At 39.6% G+C, this 27992-nt stretch overlaps 2 protein-coding genes across 3 annotated transcripts; one reads left to right on the plus strand and one right to left on the minus strand.

Moving 5' to 3' along the window:
- The first annotated feature begins 675 nt into the window (after positions 1 to 675).
- On the plus strand, positions 676 to 1180 carry LYRM5 (LYR motif containing 5). The gene is made up of 2 exons (XM_008642434.2): positions 676 to 801; positions 905 to 1180. The coding sequence occupies exons 1-2, from the start codon at positions 757 to 759 to the stop codon at positions 1118 to 1120; spliced, it is 261 nt and encodes an 86-aa protein (XP_008640656.1). The 5' UTR covers positions 676 to 756; the 3' UTR covers positions 1121 to 1180.
- A 5877-nt stretch (positions 1181 to 7057) lies between these two features.
- Positions 7058 to 27604, minus strand: KRAS (KRAS proto-oncogene, GTPase). 2 transcript variants are annotated; one of them, XM_008642433.2, is made up of 4 exons: positions 27333 to 27601; positions 21707 to 21885; positions 19842 to 20001; positions 7058 to 7433 (listed from the first exon to the last, which is right to left on the minus strand). In XM_008642433.2, exons 1-4 carry the CDS (start codon positions 27441 to 27443, stop codon positions 7317 to 7319), a joined length of 567 nt encoding a protein of 188 aa, XP_008640655.1. In that variant the 5' UTR covers positions 27444 to 27601; the 3' UTR covers positions 7058 to 7316. The 2 variants fall into 2 exon arrangements, with proteins under 2 accessions (XP_008640655.1, XP_017601261.1); XM_017745772.1 differs by lacking the exon at positions 7058 to 7433 and adding an exon at positions 13626 to 13760 and having other exon boundaries at positions 27333 to 27604.
- Between the last annotated feature and the right edge of the window lie 388 nt (positions 27605 to 27992).

Raw genomic sequence — 27992 nt, forward strand, 5'->3', positions numbered from 1 at the left:
TGTCCCTGCCCCTGGCAGGGGGCTGGAACCAGAGGATCTTTAAGGTCCCTTCCAAGCCAGACCATTCTGTGATTTTGTGTTTACAGAAATAAAAATCAGTCACTTTATCACTTATCCTTACCTTTTGCCAGTGCACGCTGGACTCAAATTTGTAGTGCACTTAAACAGTCCTTAAAAAAACAGAATTTATGAACGCGACAGTTGCAGGAATATACATGTATGTGTATAAAATGGATATATCGATCTATAAAATATAGAAATACGTAATACATAAATATATATGGAGATATAATGCTATCAAAATATGTTCTTATAAACACTGCTATATAAATATATAAAATATATAAATATGTGTTCTATTTATCTCTCTTTACCACTTTATAAAGATACAGTCTTTTAGCAGACCATAGAAGCAGTCAGGGCAGTGGGTATAGAACTGCAAGGGTGTGAAAAAGCAGCCAATGAACAGCACAAAGTGTCCCAGTAGCTGAAAGTTTTTAGAAATTTCTTGTTTTCTGTTTGAGGGGGGAGGGAAGAAGACAATGAGAAGCGAAATGGAATAAAAAGGAAGAAAAAAACAGAGGAGACAGAGTAGAACCAGAATTAGAGCAAATGGGGCTCAGTAGGATACAGAAGTTTTAGGAAGGCTGAGGTGGTGATTTACTGACTCCACAGAAGGCTAATGTCAAACTGATTATCCCTTCAGGTAACAAAAAAAAAGAATACCACAAGGACAGAGTTCACCGAAATGTGAGAATGGCCAATTCTTTAAGAGGTGAAGTGGTGAAACTGTACAAAAATGTAAGTTTCTTAAATGCCACCAGCACTTTCCTTAACCAGAAAATGAAGCCCCTTTCACCGTGCACTCAGTTAATTACAAACACATTATTCTTTTCTCTCCAAGCTGCTGTACCTTGGAAGGGAGTATCCCAAAGGAGCAGACTACTTCAGATGCCGTTTGAAAGCAGCTTTTCTAAAAAACAAAGATGAGACAGACCCTGAAAAAATTAAGCAACTGATTGCCCGGGGAGAATTTGTTGTAAAGGAGCTGGAGGCTTTGTACTTCCTGAGGAAATACCGAGCCATGAAGCAGCGCTACTACAGCGATGACAAGCCTTGACTGTGCCTGTAACCACACACACCCTGGAAAGGTAACAATAAAAGAGCTCTAACTGCAAAAGAAGTGAAATGTAAATCCTTCCAACCCCTCTAGAGCACAAATCAGGGAGCTGCTTCCCTGCCAGGAGTCGATTGAAGGGTTTGGGACGTGCAGTTTATGGGTAATAGGTCTTCCTCCGCTTTTGACTGCCTCAAACTAAACCTTCAGGTATGAAATGATTTTGCACAAAGGAGTGGTTGCACAGCCCTGTTCTGTCTCACTTCAATGTATGTGTTGAACAGAAACTCTTACCTCGTTGCTGTGTGTCTGAGTGTCAGTTCAAAGTGCTGTGCTTGTTGCTTGAAAGATGAACCTGGTTTTAAAAATCCTCCACACTGAACAATCAATTTCTGCTGGAAATGAACACCCTCTCAAAAGCAAAGTTCCCAGCCCTGGAGAGGGAGTGCTATGTTCAGTTCTGGTCCCCACAGTTCAAGAAAGACAAAAAGCTACTGGAGAGGATCAAGCAGAAGCCATAAACATCAGGGGTCTGGAGCATCTCTTATGAGGAAAGACTGCAGGAGCTGGGCCTGTATAGTCCAGAGAAGACAAGACTGAGAGGGGATCTCGTCAATGCATATAAGTATCTCAAAGGGTGCCAAGAGGATGGTGCCAGACACTTTTCAGGTGTGCCCAGCAGCAGGACAAGGAGCAATGGCCATAAACTAAACACAGGAAGTTCCACCTCAACATGAGGAAGAACTTCTGTACACTGAGGGTGGCAGAGCCCTGGAACAGCTGCCCAGGGAGGGCCTGGAGTCTCCCTCTCTGGGGCCATTCCAAACCCACCTGGACACACTCCTGTGTCACCTGCTTCAGGGGACCCTGCCTTGGCAGGGGTGTGGGATTAAATGGTCTCCAGAGGTCCCTTCCAACCTCAACTATTCTGTGATTCTGTGAAAGTAAATTTTTAAAGCTTTTAACCTCATGTGCTCAAATTGCAGAGGTACCACCTTACTGTATCAGGGAGACAACTGGAAAGGGGCGAGTTTGAACAATAGTGCTTTAAGCATTTGGGCCCTGAAGACAATTCCTGCTACTGCTGATTTCTGCTGTTCTGTAACTGCTGCAGCAGGAAGAGAAAACTTGATCTTTGCCCCTGGAAGAGAAGTTTGGACATGGCTGTTTGCTCCACACTGTCTCTGTAGGCCTTGGCTCGACTCACACTTGTGTCAGAGCTGATACTCTGTAGGGTTGGTTGGTGTTCCACCAACTAAATGACACTGGAGAGAGAAATAATCTTTGAAATATAGGTAAGGAATCACTGCAGTAGTGCTGTTGGCAGTGGCAAGTCTTCACATTGTCACTAAGGAGTGTTTTAAGGTCACTCAAAGAATTGCCAGCAAAGGCATCAGCAAACCCGGGTTTGTAATAAAGTGGAAGTGTGACAAAGTCCATTCACAAGGTTCATTCCACTGTTTACTAGTGGTCAAAGCACACAGAGAAAAAGCAAACTAAAATCTACAATCAATCAATCAAAAACCAAAATCAACCAAAACTTATCTCTCTGGAGGATGGGGATACAGAAGGGGTAAGGATGGAAAAGGATAAAAGGAATAAAGGAGATGCTCCCATTGAGTCACAAAGTTCAGAGTGGAACCCCTTGCTAAACTGAGCCCCACATCTGACCAGTGGTTTGTGTGTGAAGGTTTAACAGCACTTAACAGCACTTAATCCTTAATTTAAAACAATTTAACTAAAGACATGTAGAATTTCCTGTAAGCACAACAGAACTTCCTATAACTCTCTCATAGGCCTGAGTTACTTGCAAATCTACAGTACTTAGAATCTCTGAGAGCACTATCCATTGTACATTTTCTGTGGCATATCCACACACACAGTCCTAAAGGAGTATGTACAAGGTATAAAATTCACCTGGAATTCACTGAAGCACTTACCTTGGATACCTTTGCATCCTCAGTGGCTGAAAGGTTGAGCCTCAAGCAAAGGGAGCATCATTCCACGCTCTGTTGTCTCTGCTGGTCCTCCAAATACAGCAAACAAGAGTTCACTGGCTCTGAGAGGCCCCACACAGAGGGAGACTTCTGATCACTGCCCACTGCAGTCCAGGAGAGCTCTGAGGCCCTCACTCAGGCACTCTTTATAGGGTCACAAGAGAGGTGGGTTTAGGCACAGCCGTTTTCCATCCTGACCACAATCCAGGTCGGTAACTTCCTTTGAAATTTCGAAAGCAAAAATGCTGTTCCACTGGGGGTGTTCTTCAGGCAGGCAAAATAAGTTTCCAAGGCTGTTGGTTACAAAGCAGGAGCTCCTCAGACAGCACCAATTCCTGGGAACTGTTCCTGATGAGCTCCAGAGGAGCTCAGCCCAAGTGCTGCTTGTTAAGGCTGAGGCCTGATGAGCATTTCTGAGATCACAGAGGCCTGAGGAGGAGGGAGGGGGGGATGCAGCACCACCCTCACAGAATTCTAGGACAGAATTTAAGAAGTGATGGCAGAGTACAGTACCTTGTGATGAAATGCACGTGCTCCAGTTTCTACCACCACACTGATAAGAAAAATTCCTTCCTCATCAACTGAGCTCCTGTGCACTTCCACCTGCTCTGAGCAGCTGCCCCTCTCAGAGACAGGGACACCAAGGAGGGCAAGGACAGCAGCTCTGTGACAGGCAGCACCAGCAGAAGTACAGGAAAGAATGGAGAGCAACTGCCAAGCACACAGAATTCGTGGGATGCTCTGTTACCTGAAATTCTTGCGGAGGAGAAGGACACTGGGACAGACGCTCACAATAACTATTTTTTATTACATTACAATAAATAGGAGCAGTACAGTTTGACAAAAAAATGACAAATTCCAGATCACCTCACAGCACATACTCCTAAAAACATTAAAAATTTTAAAACAAACAGTGGTCTTTTTTTTTTTTTCCCGTTTTTTAACTTAATGTCTGGCATGACCAACATTCCTAGGTCACACAACCAAATTATGGAAAAACTGGATCACACTGCATATGTTCCACATCAAATAAAGCACAATGTACAAAATGTGCATGTTTCAGTTTACACTATACAAAAATAGTTAAAATACATTCCAGGTAAACATATTACATTAAGAAGTCATTCTAGTAAGAAGTTGGCACTCAAGAGGAAAAAGCAGAAGTATTTTCAACATGAAAACACAAGACAGTGGAATAAAGAAATGTTAGGAAAGATTTACCATCTATGTAGCTTTATGTAAACTTGAGACACAATGATTTGTTTTACAGTTTGATGGTCTTCGAAGATAGTAATTGTATTGCTTCAGTCTAGACAAGAGCAGAAGATTGTGTGTGTCAGTATTTACCCATTATCCTGTTACTGTAACAAAGCCCACACAGCAAAAAATTAGCAAAAACTTTTCAGGGCAATGAAGCTGGTCAGAATAATTCCTTCTGGAGCAAACCAACGATCCAGGTTTTTAGCGGAGTTACATAAAGCTACTGCAAGAAGGTGTTACTCCCTGACACATGGCAGTCTGATGTGGTGACGTGGGCAGTGACTCCGAAGCTCGCTCAGGAGCTGCTCTCAGGACACACAGCACCCAGGGATGTTCTGTGGAAGCATCTCAAACAGGGCAGGGCAGTGATGATGGAGCAACTTGTGCAAGCTGCAATCCAACATGCTTCACCAATCTCAACAAACGGGAAGACAAAACTGCACAACAGTGGCAAGGATGGGGTTGGGTTGGGGTTTTTTTTCAAGTAAATAAGGGCTAATCTAAATGGATTTTGTACTAAATTAGACTGGCAGCTACAGCTCACTTCCGCTGAAAAGACCCAACACTGGTTCATATATAGCTTTATAGTAGAGCTATATAAATCCACTTTGATGAATGAGACATTTCAGCTACAAATTCTCCTGAACAGCTTTTAGTTAAATTAACATCAGCATTTTAGACCAGCCCTAATTTGACATGCAGTGTGACTCAGTTACCAAAATTAAAGTAACCTTAAAATTACTTCCATTTGCTCAAGGCTTACAGCCCACTTTTGCTACGTTCTTCATGTATAATCAAGAGTGTATAAAATGTGCAAATAACTGTCTCCAAAACCTTTTAACCTTGGAAGCTCTGAAATATTTTGTGACATTAAGAATCTGTTCTTACTCCTTATTGGTCCTGACAGTATAAATTCAGTTCTCCTGTTACTGTTTTTCAGAGTATTTCATAACTACATTTCATGTTGAAGCTGAGAGGAGTGGAGGGGACTGGATTTTGGTGAAGGATGGGAATGGGGAGGCACAGGCAGGGAAAGGCCTGATTTCTCCCAGACACAATGAAATTAAAGAACATGGAGCAATCCAGACACTCCGTGTTCCCTGCCAGCTTTGCAGCTCTCCACCTACAACAGTCACTCTGATATTTTTTTTGTACAAGCAAAGTAATACTTTTTACAGAAATGGTCCAAGTTACACAGTGCAATTTTTACATACCTGTGTAAAATTTCCATGGAATACCTCAGGTTAGGGCAATGCTGCTATTCCCTGTTCCAAGTTTTCCAGTGTCCTGAACTATCCTACTTCAATGTCTTGTGTTCTATTTTTTGGGGACACCAGAGTCACACCTTCCAGTGTCACTCTGCAGCTGAGTCAGCTCCTGTGAAGAAGTGCACCTTCAGGGACCAAAGTTCTCCTGAAACAAACAACTCCACATTTACAGGGAAACACCAGGAACTTTTGGAAACACTGCAACTACTGGCTCATACTTTAGTGGATATCGAGGCTACTGCAGTACCAAAAAGGAAAAGCTCCTGCAAAAATCCTGCATTAATTCCAATCAGAAAAAAAAAAAAGGTGGGGGGGGAGTGGGAAGGGAAGAACAAAAAATCACAAGAGAACTTAATCACAGAGAAAGACAACATTAAACTCTTGGTGTAGCTTCATGACAGTCTAGACACTGGAATGCCACTCACCAACCATTGAATCAGTACTTCACAGACATCACACAAACAACACTGACTCTGGAAACCATGTTCTATGCTGACAGATTGTGCAAATTCCACACCATTTCCATGGCATAGTGGATTTCCAAATTATTTGCATGAAGCAGCTAAATTCAACTTGTTCATTCACTCATTTGATGTTGCTAGAATTTAAAATTTCTCCCCTATTTTGAAAAATGGGCATCTGGAAATATTTTATGCCACTCTTTGGGGTAAAAAAAGAAAAAGGATGGTTTTACTTCACTATGTATTTTAGGATTGATTCTGATTTAATTCTTACGGTAAATTCTGGGTCCATGTATGAATTAACCTAAGAATTTGAATCAACTTCTCTGTTAAGGCATTCTAGTATTTCCTAGGGACACTCAGGGTGAAATCCTGACCCTGCACAAATCTACTCAAAGCTTTGACACAGAGGGATTTCACCTTGCTCTTCAGACACAAAAAGTCAGTGAAGCTCTTAAAGCAATGCATTAACAATAGCAAATCAACCTCATTAGAACTTTTACTTTTTCCATTGCCAGGTGTGCATTGTTGTACTTTAAATTTTTTTCTTTTTTTTAAATTTTTTATAGAAAAAATAGAGTATTTAAGGAGCGACCATGACAAATTGCAGTGAATTCTTTTTTGAAAGTTTTCTCTTTACATTCATTAAAGTTGATCTGAAATGCTACAAGACTAGATGCCTAGAAGCAAAATCTACAGGAAGACTATAAAGGCTTCTGGTCTCTCTCTATTGCAATCAGTCTAAAATTAAGGAAAGGCTGAAATGAAAGTTTCTTTTGCTAACTAGTCCTTTTTCCCAACCAAATTTATAAACCCAAAAATTTAGAGGGGATGTTAAAATGTGTAGAGAATCATTTGTTTGCTTTGCACACAGAACAGAAGTTCACAATCAGTAAGAAAAATAGGAAGTTAGCAACTGTGCATGCACCAAAGAGTCCTAAGACAGTTCTCAGGTTTTTTGTGTGGGGTTTTTTTTTGTTCCTTTTTTTTTTTTTTTTAATTTTCACAGGCATTGCTAGTTCAAGAACCAACAGTCGAAGAATACTGGCACTTTAAGAGGAATGAAGTTTCCACTGTCATTTAAAACAAGCATTCAGGTAAAGCTAACAGGATCATGAAGCAGAAAGTAAAGTAATGCTAAAACAAATGCTAATAATTTAGTGTAATGTACAAAATTACTTCAGTACTTCTTAAGAATAAGGATAAATTGTATTTACATAATTATACACTTTGTCTTTGTCTTCTTTTTCTTCTTTTTACCATCTTTGCTCATCTTCTCTTTGTGTTTTCTGATTTCTCGAACTAATGTGTAGAAGGCATCATCAACACCCTGAAAAGATACAGAAAGATACAAATTAGGATCAGGTTCAGACTCAGAGGCTTGCTGAGGTATTGCCTGTGTCCTTCCCTGGCCACGTGAGGGGGGCTCCATCAGCACATTTTGCTGCCTACCTGCCATCCTTTGAACAATGAATACTGGCTGCAGGATTAATCCTGTTCCTCTCTGGAATTCTGAGCAGCACTGACACAACCACCTGAGGGAACTGCTTTGGTGCCAGCAGGAGCTGACACCCACTGCCCTATTCCTCAGCTGTTCCTAAACTGGGCTTAGGGCATCCTGCAGGTTACACACAGGTGCCCCACAGGTGAAATGCCATTGCTGATGTGGGAAGGAAGGTACAAAAGTGTGTGCTGCCCTCTTCTCTGTCTCCAAGAGCACACCTTGCCCCACCTCGAGCTAGTAAAGTATCACATACAGAGTGTGTATTTAGGCAATAATACCTCACAATTAGGTTGTAAGTATATATTATCATAGAATCATAGAATGGCCTGGGGTGGAAGGAACCTTAGAGGTCCTCCAGTTCCAATCCCAATGCTTTCCACTGCTCCAGCTTGCTCAGAGCCCCATCCAGCCTGGCCTTGGGCACTGCCAGGGATGGGGCAGCCACAGCTTCTCTGGGCAACCTGTGCCAGGGCTCACCACCCTCACAGAGAAGTTGTGAGGCATTAATAACTATCTTTATTTATGCTTTAACTATCTATATGCAGCTCTGGAATGTGAATTCTAATATTTGTACCAATAATTCAATACCAAAGACATAATATGGCTAATCCACATATTCAGATCATTTCTCAGGCACACTGGTGTATTAATCGCACCACAGTTTTATAATCTTTACACATACAAATCAATCAAATCAATCCCATGTCCCAATGATAAGTTATTTGATAAATCATTCTAGTCAACTTTGAAAGATAAGGACACTTGGAACACATTCTCTCTGGTGCTATATAGTCACTTAAAATCTCCATGGCTCCAAGACTTAAGCTACAGACACAAAAGCTGAAGTTTGTTCACACTGAGTAGCATTTCATTATTTTCAGGGGTAATTACAGCTGACCAAAATTAACTCTGATCAAAAGAGACCAGCATATCCACAAGCCTGATACGGACCACTACCAAGTACAATGTTGTACAATGTACTTTGTTACAACTTACTTATGTGAAACAATTTATGGCCTTGCTCTCAGGTTGCTTCAAATCCCACTAAAGTGCCCATGTTGTCAGTATACCTTTACATTTAATAATTTGAGTACAGGCACTTATAAAATCATTAAGATGAAAATTTTCTTGATTCTTTGCTGCCTTACTCCTTATATCTTTTAGATAGATGAGAAATATTACTGTATCAAAGCAGCCAAATGCATCACTAGAAATTCAGCCACACAAGTTTTCCTTCAAGTTGCCAAAAAAAAAATGAGACTCTGCATTTCCTCCTCTGTGCCTATTTCAGTAAAGAACTGAAAGTGAACTCTGAAAAAAACAAAAAGCCAAAAATAATCGAATTCATTACTGTTTCAGCCAAACTCCAAGTGGTGATGAAACTTAATATGCAAAGTCCAAACAACAGGGAGGTGTGAAATAGCGTCACTTAAAAAGCAGCACTCAGTACAGTTAAATGTACTTAAAACCTTCAAGTTCATAAAACATTTACACACAACTGATGTTCAAAGCCCTTGGCAGTGTATCTCCCAATATAAATAGCACATTTTTGCATATTCCAAGACCTTGCAAACAACTTGTTCTACATTTGGAGGCATTATTGACCAATATAAAATTGATGCAGCATGCCTAGTGGGAGAATAGCCTTATTTCTGCAAAAAGGTCATGTCACTCATTAGTTTATGGAAAATTAAAAATACTTGGTATTACTTTAGAGAGAACTAGTGTATTTTGCTAACAGCTTCAGCATTAATGCACAAAGCGAATATTTAGCAATGTTCAAGTAGAGAAATGGTATAGAAGTAGCAACATTTCATGATTCCACTGCAGGTTTCAGTATTAAGAAGGAGGAGGACAGCACTAAGAATCTATCAGAACAGACAAAACAACAGTTTCATTCCTAAAACACAAGAACCATGTAAGAACAACCCCTGCCCAATGTTCTTCTACAATACTGTTCACACTGCCTTATAGAACCACCTTTCAGAACTGGCTTTCAGTTGGTGCCTTCAAATGAGACACACTTAAAAGCTGCAATTTAAGTCTTCAAACGAGCAACCCTCCCTCATTAAACTTGTTTTAAAATAAATGCAGAGAAAATAACTTGAACAAAGTAATACCCAGATACTATAATGAAACTTTAAACACATGATGTCCCAATCAAGGCTGACATTTTTAGTCTACCTAGTAAAAGGATGATCTTTTAAATGCAGCACGTTGCAACATAGAATCATAGAATGGTTTGGGTAGGAAGGGATGTTAAAGATCATCTCCTTCCAATCCCCTGCTGTGGGCAGGGACACTTCTCGCTAGACCAGGTTACAGAACTGACTTGGCTTTCATCCTTGCATTGACACCTCTGCAGACCAAGCCTCACTAATTATTGATTATGTTTGGTCCTGCCACAATTTGTCTTCAATTCAGGTCATTAATAGAACATGACATACAAAACTGTGCTTAGACCATTTGTGAGTTACAAGTGGAGAACACAAGGTAAAGGGGAGGTCTTTCACTTTTCAGCCTGCCCATTAAATTTTAAATGTGAGTAGTGGATACTCTGCCTCCAGAAGGTCCCTGAAGGCATCAATACTGTGAGATCAAAGGCTGCCAACCTTTCCAGTCAGCTTTCAGTAGGAAGGGACTGCAGGCAGCTGACCTTCCTCCCTCTGACAATGCACTTATTGTGTGCAAGCCTTTGGAGGAAGTTAAAATGCACTGAACGAGAGCTTTAAATCCAGGCTCAGATTAGAAACTCACAATTCCCTGTGCAGGCTCAGAACTAAACCCCAGAGCCTCACTAAAGGTGCACTGGCAGGCCTTGCTCCTGGGCCTTGTTCTTCCAAAGGGCGGAGGGAACAGAAACAGCAGAACTGAACCCATAGAAACAGCCTGCTCCTGGCTACAAGTTTGCTTTTGGAGCCCCACGTGGTCCCACAGCTTTACAGAAGTCTGGAGATGTCCCTGCATGACCACAAAAGCATGCATGAGACTGGGCAACAAACCTGGCTGGCAATAACAAACACCAAATTCATAAGGAACTTGGAATTCCTTAAAATCCCAGCCCGAAAAATAACCATTAAACAGGTTCTAAATTGTAGGAGTTCTTTTTAATATTTTTTTAATGTATAATGCATATATACATACACACATGTATCAGTCAGGAGGAACAGAAGTTATCTTTACACCTCTGTAGTACTATGGAGGGAAACCGACAAACTGCACTTTGACTCAAGAATTTAGGCATTTTTAAATTCAAATACAGAACTTTTCTAATTCAAACTTTTCCCTATTAACCCAGCTCAACCTGAATTACATTACCTAGATGTCTGCTTGTGGTGTGCTTTTTATTTAAAAAATCTGGTGCTTTCACAAAAACAGTTCTTCTTAGGATTTCACATGGAGTTTTGGAAATTTCTCCCTGCTAGCTGGAAATTACAAATGGAGCAAAAGATGTTCTGTTCCTTCTGCTTTACTGTGTAACAGCCAAAGGAATTAAACTCTCGGAAAGCATCAGCAGTTCATGGCAGTCTGGGTAGTTGAAGTTTTCAGTTTCCTTGTGCAAGATTAATATAACTTAAGAAGGCATCCACTGGCAACAAGAAGATAAACAATATTCCAAGAGGGAGAAAAATACTCTGAACCATCCAACTTGATTATTCACAGAATACTATCATTGCAATCTGTGTTACAATGAGTATTTTTGAAGTCTAAAATCCCAGCTGTAAGGCTCCCACCATCAGGTGCTGCTCTCCTTAGCCACCTACTACACATCAGACTGAAATAATACATTTTTTTACTGACTGGAAAGTAATACAAGCCAGGCTGGTTTAAATGTCAGACGTCTCATTCCACTCAAATCACTACTGAACTACAGCTGTGCCATACTAATTTTGGAATATGCTTCCTCCAGCTTAACTCCCTAAATACAAAGTTGCTGAAATGCCTATCAATACCATGTAGAATTCACCTGGGGATAAAGACAAATGATTCCTTCCCTAAGTGGGCTCCTGAAGTTCTAGAGCCTTTGATCCAAGACTATGTTGCAAATAGGGTGCAGGGAAAAAAAGAAAACAACAAACATCCAAAACTCAATAATATCCACTGCTGACAACAGACTTCCCTCACGGGAAGAAAAAAAAAAACAAGGTGCAAAACTCCCAAAAAATACTTTTCTTGGACATCACCAGAAAGAAAGCAGGAAGCTGGTAGAAAGCAAGCATGTGTTCACTGAGACATAAAAAAGAACCTTACAATCTGCAAAAAAAAAATCCTTCCACTGAAAACCACAATTCCCACCATCCTATTCTCATTCTCCCGACAGGAGGGGAAAGCAGACAGAACTTAGAATCTTTCAAGTCCCAGTATAAAAAGAATAAATTCTACTTTGTGGTATGGTTACATCAGTAACACACGAAGTAACTGCAAAGTTGGTTTCCAGAAGGCTACAGGGCTTAAGCAATTTAATTCCTATTGCTCTCATCAAAAGTCATCTTGCCCAGCTTCTCTTTGTTGTTTTTGATAGCAAGGGGAATGATAAAAGAAGGTGTTTTGATGGCATCAATTTTAGTGATACTTGGATGCAAGACTGGGGAGCTTCGTGACTGAAGTTTCCAGTTTCCTGCAGGAAACCTGTGATGCAAAGAGCATCACAAAGTGATTGAATCATATAATTAAGGTTGGAAAAGACTTCCAAGAGCATCAAGTCCAACCTCTGACTGATCACCACCGTGTCAACTAAGTCACGGCATTAAGTGCCACATCCAGTCATTTCCTGAACATCTCCAGGGATGGGAACTCCACCAGTTTCTTTAGAAAAAAATCCAAACTAAATAATTACCTCTGAGCAGTCATTCATCACTTAAAAGCTGAGACTAATGAGCCTGAGCAGATCTAGTAAAAACTGCTATGAATCAAAATTCTCCCCCAGAAAGAAAAATAAAACTCCCTCACTGAAAGGAACATTCCCAAAATGTGACAATCTCTGGAGGATACCACCCAAATTCTACTATTTCTCTGGCACATACTCTGAAGTACAAACACACACCTTGAAAAATGAACAGTTTTTCTTTTACACAATGGATATTTCAGGTCATCCTCCAGTTGGACAAGTATGTAATGAGTAACAACCCACTGTCTGCACTGGTGCAGTAAGAGGTGAAGAATTAATGGGATAGGAATAACTGCAAGGAGCTGCTCCAATGGTTTGTTCAAAAAGCCCTGGAAGTAATTTAGACAAGCACTTCTTCCGTATCAGTTTCTTCTGTCCTCACCTCCTTCCTTTTTTCTTACAGTGAAATATATAGATAAAAAAATGATTTTATGAGAATTTGAGTATTGGGCTTTTCTGGTGCTTTCTTGTTGGTTTTGGTTTAGTCCCCTCTCTCCTCCAGTGTTCCTTCACTGTTGCTTAACCCCCACCTCTTGTAAAGGCTCTCAAAAAAAGGTGAAACCTTACTTTGTCCAAATCTGGATCACTCGTAGCATTACGGTTGACAAAAAAAAACCCTAATGGCTTTCTAGAAATGGTAAGGGTAAAGTTTTTAAGCTGGGGAAGAACAAAAAACCAGCATGGCATAAGGAAGGACCTGAGAATTAAAAAATCCTGTACACCAGCCAAACACTGTTTTGCTGGATTAGGAACCTCCTATTTTTGCATCTGAGGAGGACTACAAATGTCATAAACTTCTCCCCTCAGTTCATCAGCCTGAAGATTCAGCCAATATTCACTTCAACAGCATCTGCAATATATTCCTAATAAAACTCCTTCCTCCTAACTTCTTCCCACTCAGAACGGTGCCTCCATTTCCCAACTGGAGAATTCAATATGCAATAATGACTTCTTGTTGATCCATTTATCAAAACCCCATGAAACAAAGCAAATCCATATTCAGGACACTGAAATGTGATTAGTTTTATATCTGCAATTATGTCATTGATTAGCCACAAAAAGTCTGATTGGCAAGACACCCTCAATCAGTTTTATTTGGCAAGTGATTTGCAACACTTACCCTGTTACATTACAAACTTACCCTGTCACATTACAAGGCATTTTTTAATTTTCACGCACCCTGGAGTCTTTTCTTCTTTGCTGATTTTTTTCACTCTGTACTGTCGGATCTCTCGCACCAATGTATAAAAAGCATCCTCCACTCTCTGCATTGTAAAACACAACTCCTTAAAAATCACCTTGTTAATGATTGAGACAAACTGGGACACCCATGGAAGGGGAAAAAACCACAACAAAACCACTGAAATTATGAGCTTTACTTGAGAGAAGTATATGGAGCTTCATTTATGTATTTAAAATGCTGAGCTTGCTCATCTGCTGCTTGATAAATACTTCTTAATTCAAGCTTAATTCAACATTTATTGATTACCAATTATTGTGAATATCTACGCTTCAAGCCCTGCTTTTCTTCTTTGCATGGTAACACTGGGCCAAAAAAAAGAGTAAGACTTCTTTTCTTCCATTGCTGAAAATGATACTGCTTGTGTTACTTAATCTATTCCCACATTTCTGTAGGCATGGATGTATTCAGGAGGCACAAAACCTTATTAGACTGTGAACTGGGGGGTGCTTATAAACACACATAGTTAAACCACCCACTTGCAGTTTTGAGCCAAAGTGAGAACATGTTACTGTCTGGGCAAAGAAAAGCAAGCTCCTTTAAGTTCTGTTCTTTAGATAAGAAGGGGAACTTTGCAAAAATCCGTGGATCAAGCTAACAAAGTATTTAAAAGTCCCTCCAGGTGATTTTGTAAGTGGTCATAAAGAAATAAAATTTTCAAAAGTACTAAATTTGGGGCAGTGTTGTTTTTAAAGCTACTTACTTTAAAAAGCAAGGACTATGCTATTAAATTTAGTCAAAGTGATAGGTGAGCCATGTCAGCAAATATTCATTATTATCATCTTTAAGAGCTTGGTTACATCAACAAGACACACCTGATCTGTTCCTCTGGGCCACACTCAGCAACCTCGAGGGTCCCATAACAATAATTAAATGCAAACTGTATGTGAAGTTCTGCTGCTCCAATTTTAATCTGCTGCAGAAACGCTCCTCAGGTGTTGCAGGGATGACACAGAGCTACATGTTTTACTTCTCTGGTCTCACACCTTATTTTTCTGCAGATCTGCATTTAGGCCACTTGGATATGACACCACAAGCATTAAAAAAAATAAATATATGGAGACTGAAGACATCTTTAACGAAATACAATATAAAGAGATACAGCACCAGCTCTAAGTTATAATATTTCAAAATTAGTGCATCTCTGCATAAATTTAAGAATTTAAATCAATCTATGAGGATGTTCTTACTAGAACAAGATGAAAAATGTTCTACTGCAGCTTTTTAAGGAGAGAGCAAATCTCTCCTCTGCCTTACTATCAATCTCAGTACTTGTCTCCTCAATCAGATCAACAGGGTTGTGAATTTAATACCAACTCATCATTTGAAAATAAAACCAGAACGGACTGATGATTGTGGTAAGCAGCACAACCACTTAACCACCAAAACTTATTACTACCAGTGGACAGTCTGGGCTTTTATTTGGCAGATTTTCCATAAATTTTCTCTCCAATTCATCTTCATATTATGCACTGAATAACAAAAACCAGCCACCATTTACTGCCACAGTTACTGAGCCATTTTGAATTACCTGTGCCACAGCTTATCACATTAAACATTCATTTTTAACACACTGCTGCTTATCTGAGGGTTCTTCTGAACTACAGCCTCTTCAATTTGAAGATTAAATTAATTAGATTTATTTCTTGGATTGTATTTCCCTGTATATACATAATGTGCCCTCCTAGGATGTAGGAAAGTACGGCCAAGTCTTACATTCCAGGTCTGACAGGTTGCAAAATGTAAAGAAAGCCACTAAAAACAGGCAAAATCCAAGTAAAGCTCATACTTCCATGTTTTTCTGGAAGGAATGGAAGTTTCTTTCTTCAGTGGAAACAGCAAACATTGATCAGCTGCTATGTGCCAAAGTACAGGCTGTACAAGAATCAACATTTTTGCACATCTACTGTTTTGCAGTAGAAAGATGTAATTTGATTATGGAGCTTTCACGTGAAAAATAGGTAACAATTCTTGAGTCAACATTTATTGCCAACTTTCCCATCACCAGCAGGAGCTGTAATTTGCTTTAGCAATGCAGAGAGATGGAGAGAAACAGAACGAGAAAAGAAATTGCTGTTACTGCCACCACCAAGAATAGTCTTATGAACCCTGCTGAAAGAGATTATTCTGAAAGAAAATCTGTACAGACACATATTTGCTTATATCATTAGCACAAAGTGACATTTTGAAGAGCCAGATGCCAATCCTATAAACTTAAGTCTTTTTAATACCAATTTAAGACTCTCTAGTATTTTTTCCTTCAATAAGCAATGACCATATATGTAACATGGGATTAACCAGTTCTTTTAGCTGTCAGAGCTGGAAGCAAAAATACCTTTGGCAGTTATTAAAAACTTCAAAATCTAAACAGCCCAAGGAACTCAGGACATTGAGGCAATGTTTTTGAGGTGCCTTTGCCTCCTGAATGACAGCCAAACACTCCATTTAAAATATGACTATGTGCAAAGAAAGGCTGTTTCAAACACAAAGTATCCCAAGCAGGAATTTTCACAAGTTCCACTTCTGGAGCATTAAAGGAACCTAATGAACGTTCAATTTTGAGTTGTCAAGGCTTTCTGTGTCCATCGTCAAACACTTTATCACAGCCGATCTCCTAAAGCAACCAAAACTTTCTTTCCTTGGAGTTTTGTCCTTGGGGGAGGACTAAGCTGTTCCAGAAAACTTCTACTTTACAACAGACAAGTGACATGAAAAAACTCAACCCCCAGTGTAAAGTCTGACCAACTAATTGAAAACAAGGCTTTAACATGAAACCTGTATGCAAGAACTGGATTAAAAATGGCTTGGAGTGATACAGTATCATTAAACAGATATGACAAACCCCTAAAAAAGCAAACTAAGTTATCAGTTAGCCATGAATTTTAACTGAGATCTAGCAATGAATTTCTGTAAATACTGCCCCAGTTACTTCACCAGACCAGGCACAGGTTCTCAACTTACTTTCATCACAAGGTTGGGGCCTAACCCACTGCACATCAGACAGCTGAAATAACCAAAATGCTTTTTTAACAGCATCCTGGTGATTTAGGTCAACTTCTTCATTCCACACTTTAAAAGTGTGTTTAAGCATATATTCTCAATAATGAGACCTCAAACTTTGGGAAATCCTTTACTGTGCTTGCAATAATGCCCATTTATCTGCTTTTCCTGTGAAACCAATACCAGAAGGAAAGCTGCAATGTTCCAAGGGAAACAAAGCCATACAGTCAAACCACACTGGGGTGGTTTGGCCTTACCCTGTGTAACTTCCAGGCAAAGGGAAGCCCAGTAAAGAATGGGGGATGCAGCCTTGGTGGGGATAAATCAAGTTTGTCCCTCATCTCTCATTGATATTATTGATAATATTGGGAGCTACATGCTCATAGACAGGGAAGAACTTGAATATAAAGCTTATGTCAAACAGAGAAAAGCAAAAGCAGCAATCAAAATAAACCCAAGCCATTCATTCCCTTCTCCACAGGGATTGTGAAAGGATGAGTAACTGCATGGCCTTACGAAACCACCAGCACTGCCACTTGTTTACATTCAGAAACAGGATTATCACTGTTTTTCATAAATTACATGATATTAATTTCAGTCAATGGTCTAATTAAAAATAGTAGTAATCTGTAGCCTTATACCGAAGTTGTAGGGTCCACTAAGGCAAGGTTTCACTGAAGAATTCAGTGATTTGTATGAAAATTCACAGAAGGATTTGGCTTAAAACACAATCTTCCTGCAGCGAGTTAAAGTTTGCATCTTTATTCTCAGTCAAAACCCAAACACACTAACCTTTAGAACAACCTATTTCTGTACTCCATTTCAATATTCTTCTCTTTTCTGTCCTTGCCTTTGAATTTTTGGAAATCTTAAAAACTTAGTTGAACTAAGACATCATCCTGCATGAGCATGCAATGCCATCCTCTTAAAAAAGTGTCTTGGAAATCAAAAAAGTCTACTCTGACAACTACTTCCCATTTCCACCTTCCCTGTTTCCTTCTACAGAAACATTCCTGATTCCCTCTGAGCTCCAGCAGAACTGGGCACAGGAAAGGGCAGAGGGCAAGAAAATGGTGCTTTTCAGCAGGGCGTTAGTGATGATGTTTCCATGTGGTGGAAGGTGAGGACAGGAATGGAAAAGAAGGTTCTTCTAAACATTCATGGCAAACTGCCCACAGACTCCAGAAGACCACTAGCTGCATCTGTTCATACTTGGAAGTTCTCCATGAGGACAGAGAGGACCAGAGTTTTATTCCTATATTGACTTTTAGACAAAGAGTGAATAAAACTATAGCCCATGGGCCATATGCAGCTCACAAAATGGTTTGAATCCCCTAACTTAAAATTACTTTTAAAGAAAGTGTGTGTGTATATATATATTTATATATATGACAGTGCGGCTGAAAAATCATTCTATGCACATACATGCCCATGTATGTACAATCACAGACACTAATATTTAGTTCCTCTTGCTATAGTTAAATTCCAGTTCTTTCTCCAATGCCCCTTTTTGCTTCTCAAAAATACTTTATTTATACGGCATCATAGGAAGGAAATTCATAGCACAACATGCTCTGAACAGCACTGGGAAAGAATCAGCAGCCATCCCTAGTGGTGCCAACTTTTAGAATCCAGGTTTAGAAACAGATTCTAAACAGTCTATTGGGCATCTTTATTTTAAAATATCCCTTTTAATTGAAATAGCTATGCAAAAGGAGCATTTCCCCATTAAAATAGCTATGCAAAAGGAGTATTTCCCCAACAAAGCCTGATGCTCTGTAAGACAGACTGAACAAAGTAAAATCTAGATGTTAGTACGACACTTCTATTATTTCAAACCTTAAATGTAATTTCAGTTATTTTTTCACTCTCCCATCTCCATGACAGCCACTAATACAGCACCTTCCAAACAAAGCTGCTGTCACTATTCAGTCCACTTATATGCCCCCTTCTTCAGGGCACTCGTGTGGCCTAATTTATTCTCAGTCATTCAAGTTTGGTAATTCTGCTTTGGTTTTTTTAATCCTACCTAACAGAGACTTTCTTTGTTGCCAGAAGTTAGCATTGCTGTGTGAAGTTTTACTAATTAGCCCAGGTTTCAACTTGTCAAAAATTTGGGTGGGTGGAGCAAATTTGCACTAACAAAATATTCATTTCTCAGATCCAAAAATGCCTTACAAAGCTATGAGGAAATTCTGCCAAGTGATGTAGCTGGATCTCTTTCAAAATTCTGAGCAGTTACTCAAACTGCAGCATTCTGCCCTTATTTACCCCCTGAACTCCTGATTCACAACCTGCACATAACACTTCTGATTATGCAGAGTAGAAGCCACTCAGGCCTGATCTAATTTGTAATGACAGTAAAATCTTTGCTCTTTAAAGAGAAACCACCAACCAGCATTTTTTTAAAAGATTGCTTTCTTCCAGAAGTACTGAACCAGTTCCACCTCTATCTGTAGAGTTGCGCTTCTCCTGAAAGCTCAGATGTGCCACTCTGTCACCTGAGTCCTCACACACCCCCAGAGAAGCACTGAAAGACCAGTGGGCTACATTAAACCAACACTGAGCTCTAAAGTCTTAGGGAAAGTATCATTTTACACAAACAACTAATTCAGGAATTTCAGAAAGAGCCTTACGGCCAATTGCTTAGGCGTATCAAGCATGCCCCCCTAATTAGAGAATCAATGCCTCAAGGAAAAATTGCTTTGTTATTAATGAAAACACCTGAACCAGAAGAAACTAATTAGCTGCTTGTCTGTTTAATCCTCTTGCTGAGGGGAAAAAAAGCATTCACCTCTAAGCAGAAGTGCTTTTATTCTACTAAAACCTCTCACAAGGTTGAGAATGCTGCAACCACCTGACAGAGGAGAGCAACAGTAGGCCAGGTCTCACTGAGTCTGCCCAGTTGAAGCCAATCAATCACTCATCAATAAACAATTACCAATTACGAGCAAGTTGACAGAAAGAAGAGACACCCCAAAGATTTCCAATCTGCAGAAATGCATCCATTGAGATGACCAAGCAAATGTCAATGCCTGGAATAATTAACACTATGGTAATTCAGGCGAGAGCTCTGCCTTTGCATCTGGGAGGTTTTGAGCTTTACCTGTCTTGTCTTTGCTGATGTTTCAATGAAAGGAATTCCGTAACTTCTTGCTAAATCCTGAGCTTGTTTTGTGTCTACTGTTCTGGAAGGCAAATCACATTTGTTTCCTACGAGCACCATTGGGACATCTTCTGAGTCTTTAACTCTCTTTATTTGTTCCCTAAAAACAAAGAAAAAGAAAAGATTGCATTTAACAAGTATTAATAGTCTATATGGTAGACTTTAAAACAGCTGAAACATTCAATTAACAGAGTCCAACATCATTCCTTATGTTAATTTACTGCACATGCACTGTTGGAAGCCACTAAAATAAACTGACCAATCCTGTCACCATCAAATTTAGCATCTTACTAAACAAAAACAAACCAACCAACCAACCGCCTGGTATTTTGCAAACTACTACAGGTGTTAATGACATTACACTGGGGTTTTTAAATTTTTTTTTTTTACTTTTTAGCAGCTAATACCAGAATAAGCTTAACAAGCTCTGGTATGAATCTTACTACTTACCTCTCATATTCAACACTCATAATATTAAATTAATTTGCCAAAACACTGCCAAAAGCTCTTTGTCTGCTGTCTTGATTTTGGTTTGGTTTTGTGGGGGAGGCTGTGATTTTATTTTGTTCTTTAACTAAAGACAGCACTAAAAATTCTACATTTAGACAGGGGGTTTGAAACTTTGAAGACAACTGGTCTGGCTCTCTACAGAGAGAAATTTGGTAAGAAAATCCTTCCAAGCACTAGTTAGAAAGCATCTTGGAAGATGTTACATGTACTTGTGAAGAATCTTGAATAAAAATCATTAATTTCATTACTTTTGCCTTCCCAAATAATCTAGCAGTGTGTTCCTTAATATAGACACTGTTTCCAGCTCTTTATGATTGTTCAGCTTCAAGCCTGGAAGGTCACCCACAGGTCTGCCAATGCACAGAAGGAATTCCAGCACTCAACTCCCAACACTCTTTGAAATAAACTGTGAAGGTCTTCTTATGCAAACCTGCAACACTCTTTAAAAAAAATTCCTCAGAAAAACCTCTGCGCTCCTCCTTCCCCTTACACCAACATCTTTTTTGCCTTTTTCCCTTCTTCCTCTAAAACCACAAGAAACCCATCTGTGATATTATTAATTATTAGAAATGCCTAACTGTGGATAGATTAACTTGTGTTTGGGACTAACCTTAGGCTGATGCTGATTAACTCAGTGATCTTTGGTGGGAATTGCATTGGCTTCTAATAGAATACCCAGGGAGAATTCAGGATAACAGTAAGGTACCAAGTTATAAATGATCTGCTATAGTCATCACCAGAAACTGCTTCTATTTCTAGATTAGTGTACTTGACAAAGAAAGCATGAGTTGGAATTCTTAAATAATTATTTTTAAAAAGATATTATGAAGAAAATAGTAAGAGGTTGCTTTCTAGTGTCATTTAGGAGCTCTGGTGTTGTGTGTCTGTCCTTCTCAGGCCTCAGGGCTCACACAGGTTACTCTTCTCACAACATTCCCCAGGCACTTCCCCCTCCAGTCCCTAACAAAACCAGCAATTGACATTACTGTCTGTATAATCTCAACAGTTTCAGTTTTTCCATCTTAGCAAACAATTTTATCAATGGAATGGACAGAATTTATCTTTGGGTAAGTCTTGACTTGGAATACTAAGTCACATTAGTTTACCCCTCATTTATGAGCGAGACATTTTCAGATTACCCAAAATTCCAGGTAACAGATGCACAAATAAGTTGCAGTATTGTTAATTTTCAGATTTTCCCTATTTCATGAGAGATCACTAAATTATCCCGAGGAAGAACAAGCCCCCTGCACACCTAACACAAGAGCTGGTTGATTATCTCTTCATATACACACCTATAATGGTGAATATCTTCAAAAGACTTTGTATTGTTTATGGCAAACACACACAGGAAGCCTTCCCCTGTTCTCATATATTGGTCCCTCATTGCACTGTATTCTTCTTGGCCTGCTGTATCAAGAATATCCAAGAGACAGGTTTCTCCATCAATTACTACTTGCTTCCTGTAGGAATCCTAGGAAAAAATACACCTTGGTTAACCACAAACAGGTAAGGTTTTGAACATCAGTAAATATGGAGATAATCAAATTATTTACTAGCAATAAGAATGACTAAAAAGGTTTGACTGTGCTTAACCTTACTCAATCTACTAACTTTTTTTAAAATTACAATTTACCCTCATTCTATGCCACAAGAACACACAAAATAATAAGCCAGAAAGAACACACAAGTAAGACAACTCCAAAAATCTATGCCACTGAGAAGGAAGAGAAGAATAAAAAGCCTTCAGTATTTGGGACAGGAAATCTGTGTTGTATGCCTGAGCAGGTGTTTATAATGCTATCTGTTATGTTATCAAAGTTGACCTGATACATTTGAAATTCAAGCTTTTTAGCCAGGACAGACCAACAGAGCCATCTTAAAACCCTGATGGGTTGGTTCATGGAGATGTCAGAACAAATTATTTCAATGCTATCGAATCAAAGCTTTCAGGTCACTGACTCAAGTGGCTAAAATCTGTACAGAGTCCCACCAGCCAGATTGTATTACATCTCTATTTTGGTGCTAGGCCTCTATGAGTACACAGCTTTAGCAGTAAGAAGGTGAGCATTACATGCCCAATAACTTTTGTGAACACCTCTGTGCTTGAAATAAAGCCACGGCAATGAGCTTGGGAAAGGTGTCATCAACCAGCACCATGAATTATTCCCAATAAGCAGCTCTTGTAACAAATAACAGATATGAACACAAGCTCCTACTATCACCTTTCATCTTCCTTAGCTAGAGATTAACCCAACATTGCTGCTCTGTTCTATCTGACACTATACAGGAGTGAACCTAAGCTACTGGGAAGGGAATTAAAGAATTAAAATTGCAATTTTAGCCAGCTGCAAGGTGAATTCAGAACAACCTTCCTTCCCTTGCATCCATTTTAGGGCACAGTATACCTACTATTAGGCACTTCCTATCAATTTGTAATTTTACAAAAGGCTCTCTTCTTTCCTGCTGCTTATGCTAAGAAACAAGCAGGAGGTAATTGTATAGAATCAGTATCTTAAACTAAACCAACTCTGGAATCTCATATTTACTCTTAAATCCAGGCTCACAATATCAGATAAAACAATATTGACTGTTTATCTTAAAGATAAAAGTTTGCATCCAATATGATTTTGGAACTATTTATTTCACAGAAGTGGAAATTCAGTGTTCAGGTAAGAAGTGGGTAAGTTACTTTAGAAACTTATAAGGCATGTTTAAATATTGATACAGCTGAGAAATACACAAGCTCCAATGTGTTTTAAAATAAAATTAATATTCTATCTTGCTGCTTAAAGTGGAAAAAAAATTACAAAAAAACCCCAAAACCTAAGGATGCATCTTCATTCCAACACTTCTATTCAAGAGCAGATCCTCCATGTCCAAGATACCTTTATCACAGTACTTAGCAGAAGTTCTATCATTATACCAGACATATTTACAAACATTTCATTTTCTCTTCTTGCAATTTGACTGCCAGTTCAAAAATATGAAAAGCAGTTCTTGAAAAGCCTGTACTATTCCTTTCCATCCTAAGGACTTCAAAGGGAAAGAAATTCCCCTCAACCGAGCTCTAAAAAGCTTTAAGTAATTTTCATCAAAGAAGATCATTTTTAAGAGAAAAGAACTGCCTACCATGTTAGCAGCAGCAGCAAAGATGCACCAGCAAAAAGCACAGCACAGATACAAGAATTACTATTCTGAGGTGCTAAGTTGCTTTGCCACTTCTGGGGAGAAAAACTTTGTGACTACCTAGTGAGGGGATTTGAGGCAGAAGGAAAAGAAAGATGTGGGAGAGAAAACTGAAGCTTATGATTTCCAGACAAGTGAAATAATAAATATTTTTATTTTCGGCCTTTTTTCCTCTCCCCCTTGCAAAACATCAAACCTGAAATCACATTTGTCACTGATAAGTAAAAACAAAATGCAAACTAGAAATAATGCAAACTAGAAGATTAATTCCTAATTCCTACCCAGCTTCAAATGTGAAATTCCAGTTTTTCCCCAGCATACAGACTCAGCATATCTATGTAACTTTTAAAAATTTCACTGATCACTTAATATGCTTTTATTGGCCCTTCGCAAGCCAGAGAAAACAGCAAGAATTATGTTAGCAGAGGAATAATTCCATTTGCTCACAAGCACTGATAAGAAAATGTGATATGAAATCTCAGCTCTACACTGCATATGGAATTTAGCTAAAAAAAAAAAACAAAACAACCCAGTGCTTAATAAATCCCATCTAGGCAAGTAATTATTACTCCACAAAAGTCTATTATACCAGAGATTTAATGTTAAAACATCACAGCTCCTGAAACTAAGCTATTACTAAATATTGGTGCTTGTTTCACAAGGGCACCGGTCATTTAAGAACACAGACTTAAATATCAGTATTCCTAAATCAGCTGAGGGATTTGGCTAATCCAATTTCAAAACCTCTGACAAGCAGCTAGGAAAGCTGCTCCTTCTCCGGGACGTTTAAAAGACGACACATATTTAGGGCTGAAATGTCCTGAAAGTGTAAAAGAGCTAAAAAGGACAGAAATCCAAGTGATCACACATAAGATTTACCCAGCCTCGGCCGGTAGAGGGCACTGCCCCAACTGCTCAGGCCAGATTTACAATGGTTACTGCACATTTAATTTAAAATAAAACACTTAAAATTACTTGGCTATAAATCCTTGCTCGGACATCTACTTCAAATAAAGTACTGGACTGTGAAACACACATAAAGCACAGAGATCTGAACAACTGCAGCCACCCAAACATTCATTTTCAGTCCTCTCCCTGCCCTGCCATCTGCTATGCTTGGATTTAAGTAATAAAACACTCAAGCAGGCCCTGAAACTTGACATTTTCCAACCAGGTTATTTGTTGAATCACCAGGTTTATTCCACCAAAAAACCAGCAGCAAAATTAACACCATAAAGGCACCTGTGATTAGGTAATTAGTGTGTTTTTTCCATATCACGTCTTCACAACATGAGAATTTTACAAGTGTGGAGTTTCATTCTGTTAATCACAGGAAATATTTAGAATTATTCAGTAACTGTGTAGTTATGAAATATACCATGGACAAGAAACACTAAACTATCTTCTTCTCTGTCTACCCCAACATATTTAGCTTGATTATCTTCAGGGAAAAGGAGTATGGCAATGAAAGAAACAGTAGTAAGAGACAAACAACAGTAGTGACACTACTGAATTATCCTAATTGTTTACCAGTCAAGGCAATTTTAGCCTTATCTCCTCATACTGTCTAAAACCCACTCCACAGCTATTGTTCTCTGATCAGCATCACAATTGCACCTACACAGGAAGCACCATCACACAACCCTTCTCAACCAAGTGGGATTCTGTCCAAGCATGAACCGGAGCATTTAATCCAATTTTTTTTTTTTTGCCACCCCAAATCACGGCCTGCCCTTGTTTGAACTGAATTATTGCTTACCCACATATGAGCACACACAAGGCCAGTGACCAGGAGGATGAAGATACAGTTTCCATCCTCAAGGTCTCAGAATTTACAAGATAAGGGGACCTAGTAGACAGGAACTTCTAAGAGTAGCAGAAATTATTGCTGCTGCATGTGACAGCTGTGAACCCTGGCAAAACCTATTAAGTTGCTTCACAACGAATTAATTTGGTGTCTTTCTTTTAGAAGAACACATGGATTCTGGACCACTGAATTTGTGGCTACCCCATCCCTGGAAGTGTCCAAGGCCAGGCTGGACAGGGCTTGGAGCACTCTGGTTTAGTGGAAGATGTCCCTGCTCATGGAACATGATGATCTTTAAGGTCCCCTCCAACCCAAACCAGTCTATGATTCCATGAATAAAAGACACAGTTCTGGGATTTTTAGGTTCATTCTATAAGGAACTGAATTTCCATTTTATTGTTTTACATTAAAAATGTATTTGTTGTCCTTCAAATCAGTCAGCTGGCTGAACAGTAAAATCCTTCGAGTGCTCCAGGAATACTGGCATTTAAGTTTCTGTGTTCCTAAACTGTTTACACAGTGACAACTTATAAGATGGACCTGCACAGCACTTTCTACAGCACCTAAACACACCTCTAACCTAAGAGAAGCCCAGGTAATTATGAACACACATGAAAGACCAACAGCCTCCAAAGGTCCTTTTGCAGGAAAAACTAAAATCCCAAGTGGCTTGTTCCTCTTAGGAAGTTTTGTGTGATTTTAAAGAGTGTTGGGGGTTGCTGTTGTAAGACTTCCTATCTTAGTAACTGAAAGTGCTGCTCTGCTGGTAGAAGTCAAACACAGTTTTCTGCACAGGTTTAGTCTGCAAGACCTTCTGCAAGCAAGATGTTATTTGGCCATGCAAGAGACAGACAAGACGACACACAGGCACGTGAAACAACCTCAACACATCTCTGTTTGGGCTCAGGCCCTCACTAAATTTCTGTCACCTCAGGGCACTGGCTCCTTTTGCTTGTGTCTCCCTGAAAATCACTACCTACACACTTCCCAAGTCTCCATTTTAAGCGCAGATTTAAACCCCTGTGATTCCTTCAAGTGAGCCTGGAAGTGCCTCGCTGGATAAACATATAAATGAAGTCATGAGATGCAGAGCTTCAGCGCTGGGAACATAAAAACCTGGGGTAAGTTATGGTGTCATTTCTCCTTTTATAGAGTCTGAGGTTATTAAATGCAACGATCCACAGGAGATTTCAGACAACACCGGTATTTTTCTTATATTTAGAAGGCAGAGCTTGCCTGCTCATTATAAACCTTTAAAACAGCACAACTTTTAAAGCTTAGATACAATTTCAAACTTTAAGGTACTGAGCCATGTATTTCAAAGAATCCATTCCAGAAGCTATCTCCTAACGTCTTCTCTAGATAGGGAAGCATGCACTGGTGTGTTTAAACAGAGAAAAAATAAAACAAAACAGGCCCCAATTTTTGCTTCATTCACATTCACATTCTAGGTCACTTTTCTCACTGTGTAAAACAGATCCCAGCGATAGGAGCTAAGAAAGACTGGCATTTCACAACCACTGATTTCCTTCTACTCAAAAGAAAAATGTCACATTTTTCAATAAAATGTCACAAACCTCAAATTTAAGAGGTTGCACAAAGCTATGAAGAGTTTCACCATGCATTTTTAAGTGAGTTTGCAAATACTTTGTCATGGAGATCCTAAACACACGCATCCAGACTGCCAAGGATTGATGGCAATTAACACCACGCTTTTAATTGCTCAAAACTAGTAATTTTTTACTGCAGCTGTTGTTCCACAGCCAGATCAAGAAGCACAGCAATTTTGCCTCCAATGCAGGCCATTATCTCTGAGCTCTTTTTACTATAAAGCCTTGTCCTTGTGGTAAGTGTCCAAAAGCAAACAAGCACCATTATTAACTGATAATCTCCCCTCACAAAAAGTATGAGATGAAAGTGTTTACCTCTATTGTGGGGTCATATTCATCCACAAAGTGGTTCTGGATTAGCTGTATTGTCAAGGCGCTCTTGCCTACACCACCAGCTCCAACCACCACAAGTTTATACTCTGTCATTTTTTAGCAGACCTGATGACAAAGAAACCAACATTAAGCAGAGCTGGGCTCCCACTAACGAGGATGCTGCCGGTGCCTTCTCATTCAGCGTCAGGATCCTCTACTATTACCGGGAAGCAGCTCCCTCCCTGCAAGACAAGACAAAAAGGGATGAGGGAATGCTGTTCCTCAAATATTACACACACAGGGAATGTAGAGCGGGCACTCGGCCGACAGGCAGCGGTCACACAGAGATTAAAAAAACACGAATGAGTAAAAAAAAAAAAAAAATACACTAAATAAATTTAAAAGGCACTGAATTCCGGGAAAGGCCAAAAGAGTATTTCGTGCAGGGAATTAATCCGTGCAGGGATTTAGCTCCCCGCTGCTTCCTCCCGGCGCCTCCCGGAGCCCGCCCGGGTTTCCCGGGGCGTCCCAGCGCCCCTCGGGATGAAGCTCACAGCCGGGAACGCGCCTCCCGTGGCCGGACAGGAGACAGGGCGAGCACGGCTTCCCCCGGTGGCTTCCCCTACACAGTTTAGGGTGGGTTTTATTAATTTTTAGTTGCCG

This window comes from Corvus brachyrhynchos, unplaced genomic scaffold (genome assembly GCF_000691975.1).
Source record: "Corvus brachyrhynchos isolate BGI_N302 unplaced genomic scaffold, ASM69197v1 scaffold209, whole genome shotgun sequence".
NCBI lineage: Eukaryota > Metazoa > Chordata > Aves > Passeriformes > Corvidae > Corvus > Corvus brachyrhynchos.

Coding starts and splice junctions, on each gene's coding strand:
- LYRM5 (XM_008642434.2), top strand. CDS start 757: ATGGCCAATTCTTTAAGAGGTGAAGTGGTGAAACTGTACAAAAAT. Junction 802..904: donor TGGTGAAACTGTACAAAAAT/GTAAGTTTCTTA, acceptor TTTCTCTCCAAG/CTGCTGTACCTTGGAAGGGA.
- KRAS (XM_017745772.1), bottom strand. CDS start 27,443: ATGACAGAGTATAAACTTGTGGTGGTTGGAGCTGGTGGTGTAGGCAAG. Junction 20,002..21,706: donor GAAGATATTCACCATTATAG/GTGTGTATATGA, acceptor CTTTGTTTTTAG/GGAACAAATAAAGAGAGTTA. Junction 13,761..19,841: donor CATCAGCAAAGACAAGACAG/GTAAAGCTCAAA, acceptor TTTACAATGCAG/AGAGTGGAGGATGCTTTTTA.